At 41.5% G+C, this 16,898-nt stretch overlaps 1 protein-coding gene across 4 annotated transcripts in view; it reads left to right on the top strand.

Annotated features, from left to right (window-relative positions):
* Nucleotides 1-16,898, top strand: part of tspan9a (tetraspanin 9a) — a 189,167-nt gene that overhangs the window by 152,908 nt on the left and 19,361 nt on the right. For all 4 annotated transcript variants that reach the window (XM_063912443.1, XM_063912437.1, XM_063912453.1 and 1 more), the window contains one exon: nucleotides 14,676-14,867. In XM_063912443.1, the coding sequence (XP_063768513.1) occupies nucleotides 14,676-14,867 (192 nt within the window). The remainder of the gene's footprint in view (nucleotides 1-14,675; nucleotides 14,868-16,898) is intronic.

Below are 16,898 nucleotides of genomic sequence, written 5' to 3'. Positions count from 1 at the left end.
TCCAATCTTATCTTGTATAGAAAAATCCCCTTGGATTGAATCATCAACCTTCCACTAGTAAATTAAAGTGAATTCCTCCTGCTTTGTAGTTTATACAGAACAGTGAATTTCACTCATAAATCTGATTCTGGGGTTTTGAATGTAATACCTATTTGATGTTTAAAAAAGCCTTGGTCCAACTTCTGGCTTTTTTTGCGTCCCTGCTTTAACAATTTGGCTGGCTTTATTCTAAATAGTTGTGATCATGTGAATCATTTTAAGCAAGGTTACAAAGCTTGCGCACAGTTCCACTGGCTGAAAAAGGATCTTCGTATCTGTGGGTCATTGACAAAATTTAACACTCTCCACTGTGACTCATGCTTTGGCGAGAGACCAAGCCAGCAGTCAGTGTGGTGGTGTGGCGATCACGTACAGAAATTACACACAATATTCTGCTGAAACTAATCCCCCTCTTAGTTTGTCTTTGAACTCGTGTCTGATGACAGTCCGGCCTCCACTGCAGGTGCTAAAATAATTCAATTTCTGACTGGAGGTCACTAGTGGCAACTGGCAAGTGAAATACATGCAATCAGCACATAGGCACATGTGGCCCTGTGCACATATAGCTAATGTCTTATTCAGACCACAGTATAGATTTATAGATGAACCTTGATTTTAACATTGTGCTCTGCATACGCTGCACAGTGATTGAGCCTGGGATCTTCAATAGGTGAATGAAAGGCTTGCTGACCTCAGTAATTTGCCATATGGAGGTCAGATATAAAATGGCAGTTGTTCATTGAACTCTCTCAATGTCCCACATTTTTCATCAGCTACACTTAACAAATGCAGCCCATACTTTAGTTACTGATTAAAACACTTAATTCAAAGTGTGACCGTGTAAGTGAACTGTGTCTTTGTTGAATATAAACGTATTATTTAATACAGTGGTGAGACGATGAGCCAGAGAAAATATTCTTTCTTTTTTTATCCATCACAAGTAGCAGATGCATAGAGAATCTCAAACAAAAATAGTTTCAATGAAATGCCAGAAATGAACTGTTAAAATAAGAAATGATAACTCAGACTGAAACCAAAGATGATGGACGATGTCCTGAAAATGAATGACTCGGTATTTTTTAAGCACGTATTAACTGTCCCAACAGAGCATTTTGGAGCCATCCCTAGGCAAGTGTGATAAAAAATGCACACTTGTGGTGAGAGGGGAGGTGACTGAGTGTGACTTTACTGCAGTTGCACATACTCAAGGGGGCCCTAGGTTGAGGCACCAACTGAAACAACTAAAAACCCCACCCTACTCTCTGCCAGCTGACCGAGAGTTCTCGGATTTCTCCGGCATGAAACACGCTCCTTATCTTTCACACGCTCATTGGGGAGTAACATATATAGTGCTGAAAGGGTTAGTATGTCACGCTTGAGGCGAGTGCTTGAGTACGGAGAATTTGTTTTGTCAGAGACTTTAAAACAGCTCTAATGAGTATTGATTTATTTAAATACTGTTTCTGAGCAGGCATTGATCCATGTGTTCTTTTTTTAATCCAAGCTTGTTACCATATCCCCTGAAAACAAAGGATACTGTTTGTTTCCTAAGTGGCTGCTTAGCCTATATTTCATTGAAGCTTACAACCTCATATCTTCTGAATACTGACCCAGCTTTATTCAGGTTAGGACATGGAGTTGTGGGAGTTGATGTGGGTTGATGACTGATGGAGTCTTATTACATGCAACATCACATCCCTCCCCCCCTTCCTTTCTCCCCTCGTGTCCTTCTCTTTGAGCCCAAGGTGGGTTACAGTGAATATTACAGCTGTAATTATCCCACAACATTAATAAAGGGATTGATGCCCCTACTATTATTTAGTGATGTGTGTCTTTGTGCAGTCCAGTGCGTTGAGATGAGGGTTTAATGGGGATTCAGGGGTTGGCTGACTAGAAAAGAAGAGTTACACAGTCCATTTCCTTTTTGCGCTAATTAGCATGTAGACTGTAAAGCCACCTCCACTGAGCCGCTTAGGAGAGGAGAGGAAAAGGGGCTGAGCGAGTCAAGGAAGCTTTTCTGTCCTGTCAAACGGCCACTAAATCTGGACCTTCACACCGGTCAAATGGTCTTTTAACAGCATGTTTGTTGGCAGGGGGTTGTCACGTCTCTTTCAGACCGGTATCTTCGTGGCACAAGTACAAAGCGAGTGTGTCTTGTGAGAAAAGGATTTTACTACTCTCCAGTACTGACTGAAGGTTATGTCTTTAGGGAGCCCTCAGTGAAAAGTTGCATATCCCCAAAGAGCTCGAAATGCACACTCTTTATCCTCGCCCAGTCATCCCACTTGAGCTGTTTCTGAATAAATAAAAAGCTTCTGAGGAAGAGGAGGTTTAAAGGGAGATAACGCCAGCAACCACCACAGGGAAAACTGATAACGGCTTCACCATATGGCAGTACAATGTCATTGGAAAAACTCTCTCACTTTTTAAAGAATTTTTTTTGTTAATACTACAGCTGTCAAGGGTTTTATCTCACGTGTACAGTTTTTCTTCTTTCTTTTTTCCACCCCTCCCCCCACAGTCTAAATCAAGAATAGTTTTTCATAGTGATGGATGAGTTGGGCCTTTAGACAAGGCTCAGTCAGTATGTGTGCCATGCCAAAGGTGAAATAGAATCACTCCTCTCCCTGGACCCCCTCCGGAGGAGGAGCAGATGCAGACGAAGCGTCATCAGCATTCAAAAGCTGCCCAGACACACTGCACCTCTTATGAATACAGATTTACTGTATTGGTTAATGTAAGGTCTTGTTTTTAATCCGGTTCCTCTCACCCTTAAAGTATGTTATCTACAAAATGAAGTAACTTAAATGAAGTCAGTTTTGCACACATTCAGGGACTAAGGTCAATTTTCCACCAACTATAAGAGAGGGAGGTGCTCTGTTTGGTCTGCAAATATTCCCAAAGCTCTTTTTCTTTTCCTTTTTTACGTAATAAAGCATGAATTATGGCTAGGATTATAGAAAGCACTGCAGCATTCTTGGGGGAAGATGAAAAAGGAAACAAACTGTCCCCTGCAGCATCAAAAGAAGCAACAGGGGGGCACAAAAGGATAGGGAACAGGGCCAATGATAAAAGTCTAAGTTGTACACCGTCAGGCTACTTAATCTCTTCATTTGAGAGGCTGTAATAACATTAGAAAACCACTCCCACCACAGTATCTTCCCTCTGCTTTTATAAGTGTGATGAATAATTTACTACGTGAAGAGAAAAGGGTATTAAAAAACTCAGTAAGTGCATGGAAACAGTCATTTGCCCTCTGGCATGACATGCAGAGTGACTATTGATTATATGTCGTTCAATTTGAATATGCTCTTTTTCTCGCCAGGCTTCCGCTCTGAGCTTTGGTTTTTCACTTAAGATGATGTGCATATTTTGCGTCTTCATCTCCCCTTTCCCTCCAGGGATGCATAATGCCTTGTATTGTATAACAGGAGTGTTTCCATTCAAAGCACCGCTTCTCCAGGAATAAACATATGCTTAGATGTTCACACATTTCTATTATGTATTTGCTAAAAAATGTGTTCCAACCCCCCCTGCAAAGCATCTAAAGGCACAACCTACTGAATAGGCATGGCATGTTTTTGCACATGCTCCACTTCACCCCCTTATATTTGTTTTGGGTTCCAGTCACTTCACTCGTTGGTGGATGAAATCCTTCCCGTTCATGAAGAGTGTGGGTTTGCATTCATCACGTTTTGCCAAAATGTGGCCATGTGCTTGTGCCAGTGCGTCTAATGGATGTCCTGTTCCAGCAGCAGCAGAGCAGCAGCAGCAGCAGCAGCATTAGTTCATATGTTGGTGGGCTGTGCAGACCATCCCTACAGCAAGGCCACACCGTGCTTAGGAAATGAGATGATAAAAATCTGCTACACACATGTCTGCTTCCACAAACACATATGCACACTAACACAATACACGCTTGGTATCACATTTCTCCCCTAGCCGCTCACAGTGAACCCAACAGCGGTCTGTTTTTGTACAAGGTCAGACAGACCGACCCTGTAGATAATAGCCTTACACGCTCCACTGTTGCACAAGTGCATTCTCATTTCCAGGGAGAAATCCAAGGGCTGCTTTTCACCTAATTTTAGGCCTGGCAATTGTCAAACACTCAATATGAATTTGTACCGACATGTTTTGCTCCTCTGGCATTCTCATACATAGTCAGCCAAAGTCACCTCAGTTCATCCCACAAAATCCCTACGCCTATTAGGAAAATAAATTACTGTATGCTGCAGTTGTTGGTCTTGGAGGTTATTATTTTGTTTGTAGTTTGCTGCGGTAGGGACTCAAATGGAGAGAAGGGAGGGTATAAAGCATACAGACATCTCAGTTGGGAAACTCTCCGTAACAGATGTCCCTATACAAGTCTATTTAGCTATTGCCCTCCATGGTGACATTGTGTCTTGGGCTCATTGTGATACTGCGGGAAGTAGTCAGAGAAATGTGCAACTCTCTGGCTTTCTCCTTTACTTACAGCACACTGAAGCTGCCAGACAGTGCATTAGGGATTTCCCATTTCCTTTAAGCCCTTTGGTCCTCTGCTCCAGGTGCTACACGGGAAACAGGTGGAGTGTCCAACCTGCCTAATACACAACTCTCTGGCCATGCTCTACCTCTGCTGAGCCAGCATGCTCATTAAGCCCTTCAACTAGTGAAACTCAATGGGAGACCGTCCAACCGTCTGCCTGCCTCAGAGGATTTTCGGCATGGCTGCACTTGCAGACCAAGCCGAGTGAGATATTTATACGGGCCAAATGTTTGTATGCCTCTAAGGGGCATGACAATATATGTTGAGGAAAACAGGCAGTTGTAAAAAAAAAAGCACTGCCGACCACATAAATAGATATTTATTTTTCTTTCTGCTTTTTTATTGTATGTAAATGCCTGGTAAGACATCTCCATAAGCACAGTTGATGTCAACAGCAAGCGGCAATATTCACATTTAATTAGCGTCTTGTGGAGGAACGTCTCCCTCTGTAATCAGCTCAGTTTATGTATTTATATCTCGTTGTCTTCATTAGAACGTCACTGCGATTTTTATGATTCTTCATCTCCTTAAAGGACTGCACACGCAGGGTTTCTAAGCATCGGTTTGAGTGCACTAGGTAGAGAAAGCGGTAAGAAAAAAATGCCCCGCATCCTCAAGCTTTTCTCTCTTGTTCTGGTGTTTGTTTTTATTTGGAACAGAGCTTTGGCACTGTACTAAGTACCTTGGTGCTTGGCTTGCTGGGTGCCCATTTTCCATTTTCATGTCTCAGAGTCTCTAGCCCCAATCTGTGGATGACTTTCCTCTTCCTCATGCTCTCCTTCTTGTCCTCACTGCATAATTAAAGTGCTGTGGCTTTCTTAGGCTGATTGAAGAGTGTTGTTGGAATGTTAAAGATCTAACAGCAAAATTAGTCAGGGATGTCTAATGGCGTTTCTTCTGCCGTTGTCCAGGCTTTTTTTTTCTTACTTTCCCCCGTCTTGTCCTCAAAGGGTAGAGGCGATGTGAAAGAGAGTGTGGATGCGACAGCAGGGATGGCTCGGACAGCCAGAGAATGGCTTGTCTGTCTTTAATCCTTCCTGGCGCAATTGATTTAGAGTCCCTTTGCGGTGAATTGGCCTTTCAGCTCTTCTCCGGAGATAGAAAGAGGGAGGGAGAGATGGCAAACCCTGCATCATTGATGGCTGCATCACTGAAGAGCACGGTAATCTAGGCTCGCTCTTGAAAGTGCCCAGCTTAGGCTTCCAACCAGAACCACTACAGAGTTGCACCATTCTGGATACTTGAATAGGCATGTGATGGATAGTGGCAACTTTTATATGGAAACATATTAGCATCATATTTGTACCAGGACAGATGCTGAATGTCATTTGAAATGTGTAAATAATAGGTACTTAAACCATAAATGCTCAATTGTCCCAAAATAAAATACTCATAGAAAGTGGTTATCAGTCATGTGGATTTGTCTCACATTGTGTAAACCAGCCAGGACTCCTCTGGGTCAATGATCTATGGCCAGGAAGAGTTTTTAATGTCACGCCTCACATTCGTACAGTGTTTATTTTGAGACTGAAAGCACTTCCTTAGCCACCATCGCAGAACCTGTGAATTATTTACTTGTTATACAACTGACATCGGCTGTACCGTAGTCATGGGGGAATGATTGGGATGCCCGCGGAAAGCTTAGTGGATAAAGAGATGGCAAGTTTTACTCGGAAGCTGTATAATGCCTATGCTGTCGTCAAGACTTTATGCCGATCGTTGTGTAAAGGGATGTAATGTAACACTTGGGCTTCCTCATGGAGTGGTGGTTAGGGGTTAGCTTCACTGTAAATACCCACGCTTCACTGAGAAATCTTAACTGTTTTAATTCATAAATATAGTTTATGAAGGAGCTTTAGTTGCACCAAGGGTCTTATCCATCTGGACATAAGAAAAGTTTTGTTTTGGATGCAGCAAGGGACAGAATACAGACCTTTCATAAAACTTTCATGAAAGTTTGTGGAAGGCTAACCCATGGTCCAAGGAAGGAGCCATTCAAACTTCCCAGCAAATTGACCCTGGCTGATGTCTGTGGTCTCAAAGTGCCTTTGTAGTTGTTGGTATGTTTCAAGAATTCAGTGATAGCCAATAGAAATACTATTTTGAAAACATTGTTGTTAGAATTTTTTTTACCTCTTAGGCTCAAAAAGTTGTTCTGAAAGTTGTGTGACTTGAGACTCAATAAAGACTCAATCAAAAATACCCATATAAACTTTGACCACAACCACCGCACAATACAGCACTCTTCTGTTGTCCATCTGGATGAAAGTTTGTTACAAGCTGCAGGGTAAAATTAAAGTTTTATCTTTTTCTGAGAACATTTTTATCACACTTTACCAGCTCTCAAGTGGATTGTTGAAATACAAATATTTGATCATTATTTTTGTACTTGAATCCCAAAAAGAAAATTTAGCTCAACTCAAATTTACTTTAAAAATGTACTTTGAGTAATTGATTTTCATGTATTCTGTTTGGTTGGACACATCTACTCTGTAGCGAGACCGAGTATTTTTGAAAAGAAAAGGGCATGAATCAACCTAGTCCTTTATTTAGCAAACCCTATATCAAACACCAAACGTTTTCTTAAAGACAAGGTGAGTCAAAGTATAAATCAAGATAATGTTTCAAATAATCATAGAATATATTTTTTTTATGCAAAAACGGGATTTGTTTTGTTTGCTCTCATGAGACCAACTTGAACAGTAAATACAGTCAAAGTACTTTATCAGGGGAAAACATAAAAAAAGTTCTTTCTGATAGGCACATTTAAACAGTCTCTTGAGAGTATACATAAAATTACTGCTTTTTAGTTTCTCAGCATGCCTTTAAGAAAATCGTTTCCACGTGCTGGGTATATAATACAAAAAGCCTGGCTTCACTTCCAGGCTTTTTTACACCTTATTTTTGACGTTTATGGTAGCTTTATATGTTTGTTGTTCTGTTATTCCGTTTCCATCTCATAGTGGGCGGGCTATTTAGTGCTATATGGCCACATGAATCACAGTTTCATGGGATCACCTGGTGAGAAATTAAAAAATATGTTCTTTGTCAGAGGAGGTGGATGTCCTCTGTTTTCATTTGACTGCAAAATCAATGCTGGCTAAAGCAGGAGATGCTCTGTGGTGCAACAGATAAAAAGATTTTACCAATAAAGAAAAAGAGAAAAGACCCGGAAACAGGAAAGGGCAGAGGGTATCGTAAAGTGATAAAGTGGCTCCAACCTAAAGTACTGCAGTATGTTTGGCATTTTCCCCAATATATGGTCTTTTGTGCCGTAATAGTAGAAGTGCTTTCTAATTACTTTAACAAAAGGTTAGTTTCCAGTATGGCACAGCAGATTTATATAGAAGATATTATGTCTGTGTAAAGAAAGCTTCTGTGTCACCTTATCATTTACTCTCAGCTTCAACCCTTTAAAACCCAGCCAGTTTCAGGGTGTGGATCTCTCGTGTTTCATATTATTTTCTTTGGCCTTGTTATTCTCATGCAGTATAACACAGTTGTCATTACATAAATCATTTGAACAAATACTGAAAAAAGAGTTTCTTTGATTATGTATTCAACAAAAATGTGAAAACATGTTATTTAATACACAAGTGTTTCCAATATTGGGAAACAGGGGGGTCCACATGCCAGACATGTTGAAGTAATAAACATTTTACAACCTCTATGTAGTGGCCGTTTTAATATTGTCCAAAGTTCCTAGGCCACTTAGTCTGCAATGTATCTTGGTTCTGACTCGTGTTCCAATTAATTCCAAACCTTTTGTGAAGACCCAATGTAGTCACGGGAGGCAGGTAAACTTGGAACGAGGGTTTATTCAAAATAAAATACAGCGTCACCGCAGGTGATTTTCATCCACAAATACATCTTGTTCAGTCCAATACCGACTTGAAGTTTGATATAACACGTAACAGTAAACACGTAACAGTAAACACGTAACAGTAAACACGTAACAGTAAACACGCTCAAAAACTTGTTGTGATCCTATCTTGCAGACTTCCAGCATCCAACTAGCCTAGCATAGCCCCTAAAACTCTTTTTTCCCATATGTCCTGAAAGCTGCGTTCAAGGCCCTAGTACCATGTTGGAAATAGGAAACCTAGCATTTTACATCAAAAAGTAGTAAACAGAAACATAACCTTAGCATAATCCACCTATATCACTATATACGAAACTATACAAAAATAATAGTATAAATGAAATTTAGCACCATGTAATATGTCAAGCCAACATAAACATTTTCCCCAAATATGACTGTGTGCTTAATTGGCTCTTACATTCTACTTACAACTTTTATTCATCTCCTCTCTGATCTATGTTACAGCTGGCATTTCAGTCAACGTTTCCGAGTGATTCATGCGTCGATGAGAGCAGAACTTTATGTTTTTTGCAGGATGTACTTTGTGCAAATCATTAATTTTTTGCAAAATGTTGAATGATTTGGATCAATTATCATTATTTTATGCTTAGAATTTGTTGCTTTCATGACCAAATCAGTGGTCACAAATGTTTGTTTCAAGGACCATAGGTGTTGTAACAGTCATTTCCTGTTTTACATTTTGTGGCTAGGATAAATGGTGTACATTTGAAAGAAAACATGCTTTTAAAATGCACCCGCCACCAGGTTGTTCAATTAACTGAAGAAAGAGACTACAACACACATGGGCTCCCACTGCTCTCCCTGCCTAACACACATCAGTCACTCACTCTATCAAACTTTACAAACTCATTCACAGGACCATTGAGCTCTTGGGATGAGAGCAGCCGCAGCAGTAATTTGACAAAAGCTGTCATTCTTCATGACAGGACTGTGACCTCTCCGAGTGTTCAGGGTGTGAAGGTCAATATCATCAAGTCCCACATACACACACACACACTGCACACCCCGCTCTCAGGCCCCCTTCCTCTGGGGGAGATTGAAGAGGGGTCCCATGTCGAGAGGCTCCGTGTCACTGAGCCAGTTACCGCAGCAACTGATAATTCTCGGAGCCAGCCATTCGGATAAAGGGTCAGCCTCGATTTCAGCCTTCATCTCCCCCTCTTAACCCAAACCCTCTTTCTCCTGCACACGTCTCACATGTGCATCCAATCTTTCTGGTCTTCATACTTTCTATCCCTCTTTGGAACGTCTCATGGTTTGACCCAATTCACCTTTTTCCTGTATTATTCCAATTATTTTCACCCTGAGCTTCTTAAAGGGCCACAAACAGCAGGGAATAGAGTCTCACCTCATGTCTTTCAATTTCCTTCACCAGAAGGTCAATGTTGCTTTTCTATCTTCCTTACATTCTGTCTCCTTTAGTCGCTTTCTCCACAGTTCACATTCAGAAAACTGGACTCAATTTGTCCTGTGCTGGACGTGCTCTCAAAATATTTTAACGCCCACGAGAAGGTCAGACAGTCTCGCAGTTTTTTCTTATTTATTTTCATTGAAAATGCAAAGCTGTTTCAAACAGATTTGCACAGACCTATCTTACCTCCCTTCTGTCTGAGGTGCTGTACACTTTTTAAACTCAATTCAGAGTTTAGTCGGCAAGTTCTGTGTTCCACACTGCAAATAGTGTTTCATTATCACGGCTGAAAGATATGTTCCTATCATCCTCAAACATCTCTGCGCCTCATGAATGCATGGGGAATTCAACCAGATAAAACAGCCAGCTTTTTCCAAGAATACATATTTGAAATTCTAAAGCAGAAAATGTACCCTCACTGAAAGCCTGTTTGAAATTGGGATTGAAATGAACCTTGCTACCTGTCATGTGTCAACCTCAGTTGTTTAATGATAGGTCTCTGCTCTGCAAAGTTGCATACTGTACATGGATTTTAAAAGCTGAGTAATAGCCCAGAGCAACCGTGCAAGCTGCACAGATTTATTTTTAATTGCCGTGTAGAATTACACTGGGTCAAGTTGCATTGACAACAAATAATGTTATGTAAGTAGCAGCAAGGTTAGTAGGACTTGGGGATGGGAGTGACTAGCAGATCTTCTACTGAGTATGAGCGCTGGTGTCGGATCAGAAAAGTAATTGCATCAGTTTGTGCATTGCCTTGCGTCACATTGTTCACCCCACCAGTGAATTGAAACATGATTGCATAAACTGTAATTTTTGTATATCCATGTCCCTTTAAAATTTAGTCATAGGCCACACTCTTTCCGCCCACTCAGTTAATCACACCCCTGCAGCATGTACCTTACATGTGTGATTGATGTATTAGCAATGACTGTTTTAATAGTAAGCCTTCTCCGTGACTGTTTACAAGCCTCGCTGCTATTTGGGGATTCCTTGATCCTTCCCCCGCAGATGGGATATCAAAACATGGCGGCCCCACAATTAAAAGTAGATAAGAAGCTCAGCGTAAAAGCTAGGGGTCAAGCTCAAGTCGCACGATCCAAGGTCAGACAATGAAAGAGATAAGAGCTTATACTGGAGGTATTTTCTGTGGTCCCATCACAAAGGTCTGATGTTGTTGTTGTTGTTGTTGTAGTGATAGTAGAAGCAGGGCAGAGATTACTGCTCGTCACCTCAGATCAGACAGATTGAATGGGGGCTGTGGGGTTTCAAGGTCACTTAAGAGAACGACACACTTGGACAAGCTCCCTTTACTGGGCATTAAACACAATTAACCGAAAGGGCTGTATGCCTCCCCACCTGGACTCTTAAACCTCCTTGTGTTCCCCTCGCGAGCATTAAGTCCTACCCTATCTGGCCTCTTAAACTATTGCTATAGTCCTCCCCTGCTTCCTAGAAACCATTCCTCACACTCTACATAATCTGGCCTTCTGTATATTAGCTGCACTTTAGGGACATGACCTTTACCAGCTTTTTCAATTGACATATTCACTCTCCTTTTTTTAATTAGGGTTGCACAAAAGGGCCGTCGGGTGCCTCCCAGCGAATACAGTTGCCTCTGAATTATTTAGACTATAGATGATTGAATGTCGTACAACTCTATTGGTCCTCTCTTTCTCTCCCTCTCTCACGAGTGGTCAGACCACTCTTACATTGTGGGTGAGCAATCCACTGTGCCTTTACTGTCATATATATGCGACTCAACAACCCTTCTCTCAGGGTCTTCAGGGCGGGCTTATTTGCTGCCCACCTCGCCAACGACCTTGACAGCAGCACTCAGACTTTGTTTGTCAGGGCCGCCTACTTCAATCTTTCACAAGCTCACACCCGCAGCATAGTCTATGAATGCTAGAGTTTGAGCACCCTCAAATAGGGGCTTTTATATACCCTGAGTCATCTATGCACATGCAGCCTTGATTATTTTTCCCTCTGTCCCCTCACTTTTAATTGCATCTTGTCATCGCATTGCCTTCAGGAGAGCATGTGTATCAATCATTTGCCTGAGTATGCTGCTGTATAGGTAAGGTTTGATAGAAAAAAATAGGAATGTCTAGGGTGGTATACTTAAAGAATATAAGTATCACTATAGAAATGTGTACGTTTGGTTCTCTGTGTGCATGTGGGCAGGGATGCAAAACTCAGCAGCTTAACAATAACCTACGAATAATGCAAACTAAGACCTACCAGAAAATGTAAATATTAAATTAAAAGAAAGACACATTTCATGAATTTCGTTTTGTTTGTTTATTAAATGAGTAAGTGTTGAATATCATGAAGATGTTCTCAGCGGGCAAATCACAGCCAATGGACTTGGCATTTCAAACTCCTTGCAGCTAAGTTCAATGCTAAGTCAAAGTTGATATTATGTTAATTCTAAAGTTGATTAACATAACTGGCATTCTTTGCCTCATAATACACCAAAGTGGTCAAGCTGGCTACCTTTAGGTTAATGCATATTTCTCCTTGTGCAGTGCTTGAAACGTGTTTTGACTGTAGCGGAATTTATACTTAAAAAAAAAAAAAAATGTTAACAATTTTAATTTGAGGGAGAACATAATCCCTGAGGAACAACTATTGAAACAATGTCCCTGATGGAGGTCAGCCTACACCAAGGTCACAGGTTATTTAGAATATCACTGCACTCTCCTGACACTGGAGCTGGGGTTGCTCTCATCTCAGTTTATGTACCTACAGATCCTAAAGGACTCATTAGACCTGATGCATCTCTCAGCAGCTAGTCAGGCCTGCATTTAAAACCCCAATGTTTCCCTTCCACATTCTCCCCTGACATCTCTGAGAAACACTTTTGGGGTTGGTGGACTTGTAATGTGCCATTAAGTCACTTAGTTTGCCTGCAATGTGACACAGCTTCAATCTTTCACAAGCTCACACCCGCAGCATAGTCTATGAATGCTAGAGTTTGAGCACCCTCAATAGGGGCTTTTATCTACCCTGAGTCATCTATGCACATGCAGCCTTGATTATTTTTCCCTCTGTCCCCTCACTTTTAATTGCATCTTGTTATCGCATTGCCTTCAGGAGAGCATGTGTATCAATCATTTGCCTGAGTATGCTGCTGTATAGGTAAGGTTTGATAGAAAAAAATAGGAATGTTCTAGGGTGGTATACTTAAAGAATATAAGTATCACTATAGAAATGTGTACGTTTGGTTCTCTGTGTGCATGTGGGCAGGGATGCAAAACTCAGCAGCTTAACAATAACCTATGAATAATGCAAACTAAGACCTACCAGAAAATGTAAATATTAAATTAAAAGAAAGACACATTTCATGAATTTCGTTTTGTTTGTTTATTAAATGAGTAAGTGTTGAATATCATGAAGATGTTCTCAGCGGGCGAATCACAGCCAATGGACTTGGCATTTCAAACTCCTTGCAGCTAAGTTCAATGCTAAGTCAAAGTTGATATTATGTTAATTCTAAAGTTGATTAACATAACTGGCATTCTTTGCCTCATAATACACCAAAGTGGTCAAGCTGGCTACCTTTAGGTTAATGCATATTTCTCCTTGTGCAGTGCTTGAAACGTGTTTTGACTGTAGCGGAATTTATACTTAAAAAAAAAAAAAAATGTTAACAATTTTAATTTGAGGGAGAACATAATCCCTGAGGAACAACTATTGAAACAATGTCCCTGATGGAGGTCAGCCTACACCAAGGTCACAGGTTATTTAGAATATCACTGCACTCTCCTGACACTGGAGCTGGGGTTGCTCTCAACTCAGTTTATGTACCTACAGATCCTAAAGGACTCATTAGACCTGATGCATCTCTCAGCAGCTAGTCAGGCCTGCATTTAAAACCCCAATGTTTGTGTGTGTGTGTGTGTGTGTGTGTGTGTGTGTGTGTGTGTGTGTGTGTGTGTGTGTGTGTGTGTGTGTGTGTGTGTGTGTGTGTGTGTGTGTGTGTGTGTGTGTGTGTGTGTGTGTGTGTGTGTGTGTGTGTAAATGTGTGCTTTGGTGTGTTTATTTGCATGCATGGCAGATTTTGCATATATTGCTGACAGGAAAGTGTTCTGGAGCAGTGGTGCGAAGATGAGAAAGGAAGTGGGAAGCAGTGAGAATAGAAGGGTAGGAAGGGTGACGGTGTGATGATTAACCATGGTGCTATGCCATATTTTACCTCATTTCAGATTCCTTCTTTTTTCTTCAAGGCAAAATTTCATGGGTATTTCATTCTCTTATGTCCAGGTAAAAATGACCAAGATTTAGGTTCTGGCGTGTATTTCGCAAAGTGAAAATAATTTGACACTTTCCAATCAAAAACTTTCAATATACATTTTCTTGTAATAATAGCCTCACATTGCAGTCCGCACACACATCAGTCGGGGCCTGACAGGGCGACAGAGGCGGATTAGGGAATTGCTCCCTCTAGATGAAGCTCAAATTGGCATGTGGCAGTAATTACACCTGTGTTTGTTCTGGATTCAGCGTTATCAGCCCCCACATGCAGAATAAGCATGGCCCGAGTCCAAATTTTGATCTTCTGCAGGGCTGTTATTTGCTTATCATAGTCTTAATTGGTGTAAACCCTGGTGATGGATGACTGTGTGGGCAATAGAGCTAAACTTCCCTAACCTTCTGTCAGTTTTCTATAAGGTCTGTCATTATAAGAAAATCTTGCAGGGGCAAGATTTAAAATGAACTTGTTTGTAATTCGCTCCTGAAGCTTACCCTGAAAATCTGCTGTTGGTGTCCTAACGTTGTTATCTGTGTTATCTCTTGCCTTGCAGTTATGCGGCTGTGGGCTGCTCGGCGTGGGCATCTGGCTCTCTGTGTCGCAGGGCAGCTTCGCCACCTTCTCGCCCTCATTCCCCTCACTGTCCGCTGCCAATATGGTCATCGCCATCGGCGCCATCGTCATGGTAACGGGCTTCCTCGGTTGCCTGGGTGCCATCAAGGAGAACAAGTGCCTGCTTCTGAGCGTGAGTTCAATTTACATACCGACGCAATGTCCCATTATAAGTGAGACACACACAGACAGCAGTCTTCGCATAAATAAATTCACACTCTGCAACTCCTCTCTCACTGTTTCTCTCCTCCTTTGAATATTTTCACATTCCCCTATGCAAATATTGACGGAAATGTCTTGTGGAGACAGCCTCTCACATATGTGTCTACACACCCACACACACTGGTCACAGGCCAGCGAGAACTTGGCGGTGTATCTGTGTTTGTCTTCCGGCGTAGGTAGGCGACTGACAGGACGGGTTCAGTCTGCATTGTGTCAAACCTCAGGGGCTCTCAAAGGAAAATTAAAGCAGAAAAACTGAGCAGTGCAAATCCCCCTTTCTGCAAATGAACACCAACGCATTTGTGTCATTCCAATGACTCTGGACACATACCAGAGAAAGAGATGTCACTCAAGAGGCCTTTTGTGTCACCAAAAAGGTTGAATTACCAAATGTACAAAGCGCGCTGAAAGGTCTTGATATGTGTGTGCTCAATATTGGGGATGTTCTATTATTCCTTACAAAAACTCCTCTGTCTCAACGTTGCACTTTTGTCACAAGTTGTACTGGTGTTTATCTGGAGCAAGTTAATTACAAAAGTTCAACCAATAGAATGAAGTTAGCACTGCGAAAAAGAGCAAAAAGGAAACTTTTATGAGAAGTGGAGTTGGGGCTCTGGGTACTTAACATCACAACGGCTCAATCCCTTGAAGCTCCGGCATCAGTCAAAAGCTCCACCAAATCCTGAGTGTTCGACATGGCTTCTCCACCTGCCTAACAGGTGTGAAGCAGCGAGAGGAAGAGAGCGGAGTACGGGGGGGGGGGGCGACGTGAAGTAAAGATTACAAAAGAAATGTTTCTCATTAAGTCTCTTTCCACATCTGTGTGGCAGCTTTTCACATTTACCATCGATAACTCCTTAATGCAAAGGTGTTTGCAAGTCATTGTTGTTTTTTTCCCCCCCAGTCCATCTGTCCCGCTCAGAACACCCTTGGGTTTGTGTGTTGGGGGAGTGCAGGATGCAGAAACATCAGAGTCGGTTTAGATCTCCCGCAGCAAACACATCTGAGCATTTACCTTGACACATTATCTCTGAAGATACTCTGCAGACAACTCTCTCTGGATTAGCAATATTCAAAGGCTAGACATCCTTTGCGGTACATTTTAAGTCTCTCTTTTTCGCTGCCAAAAACTGTTTACTGATACAAATTTGAACGATAAAAAAAGTAGGAGAGAGAACACTGATATATCCGGCTGAAGCTCTCTAAAACCTCAAAAGTGTGAATGGTAGCAAATTTGAACATACACTAACACAAAGCTGTGAATAAATACACACACATTCTCACTTGATGCCATCAAAGCACCATCAATTTAGTGAACAAAAGCTGTCCCTGTAACTTTCAGCGCCAGTAAAATGTGACAGACCAACTGTGAAGGGACAACAGGAAGCAATTCGCTGAACTGGCAACCCAGATAGTCGACTAACAACAAACTGTTGTTCATTTGGGCCTCGACACAAATAATAGTCTACGCGCTTCTTTCTAAATGGGTTTGGAATAAGTTGGGTGTTCCAGAATCTGAGTTTGTGCACAGCCTCATCGCATGCTGTGTAGAAGAGCTTTGTAAATATTGAGCTGAAGTGGAGTCAAGTAGGGACAATAGATGAGATGCAAGGCTGTGTTGGGGAAAAAATCATCAGGGGGTTTATTAAACCTTCTTTCCCTCGTCTCACACGTTCACATTTCCTCCAGCATTTACAGTAGATTCTCTTTTTTCCTCCCACCTCTTTCTTAATCTCTATTTTCTGTCTTTCATTATCTTGTTTTAAATGCTTTGTTTTAAGATCACACATTCCCTGCACACTAGCTGAAAACTTGCTGTACCCTTAAAGAAATAGTTTGACATATTGAAAACATGCTCATTTTCTTTCTTGCCGCTGCCAGTCAGTTAGATTAGTTGACCACAAACACCAGAGCTGGAGCACCCCAGGGGCTCACTTATTAA

This window comes from Eleginops maclovinus, chromosome 2 (genome assembly GCF_036324505.1).
Source record: "Eleginops maclovinus isolate JMC-PN-2008 ecotype Puerto Natales chromosome 2, JC_Emac_rtc_rv5, whole genome shotgun sequence".
In the NCBI taxonomy this organism is placed as follows: domain Eukaryota; kingdom Metazoa; phylum Chordata; class Actinopteri; order Perciformes; family Eleginopidae; genus Eleginops; species Eleginops maclovinus.
Note: the sequence above shows the minus strand (reverse complement) of the source record. Positions and strands in the feature narration are given on the sequence as shown.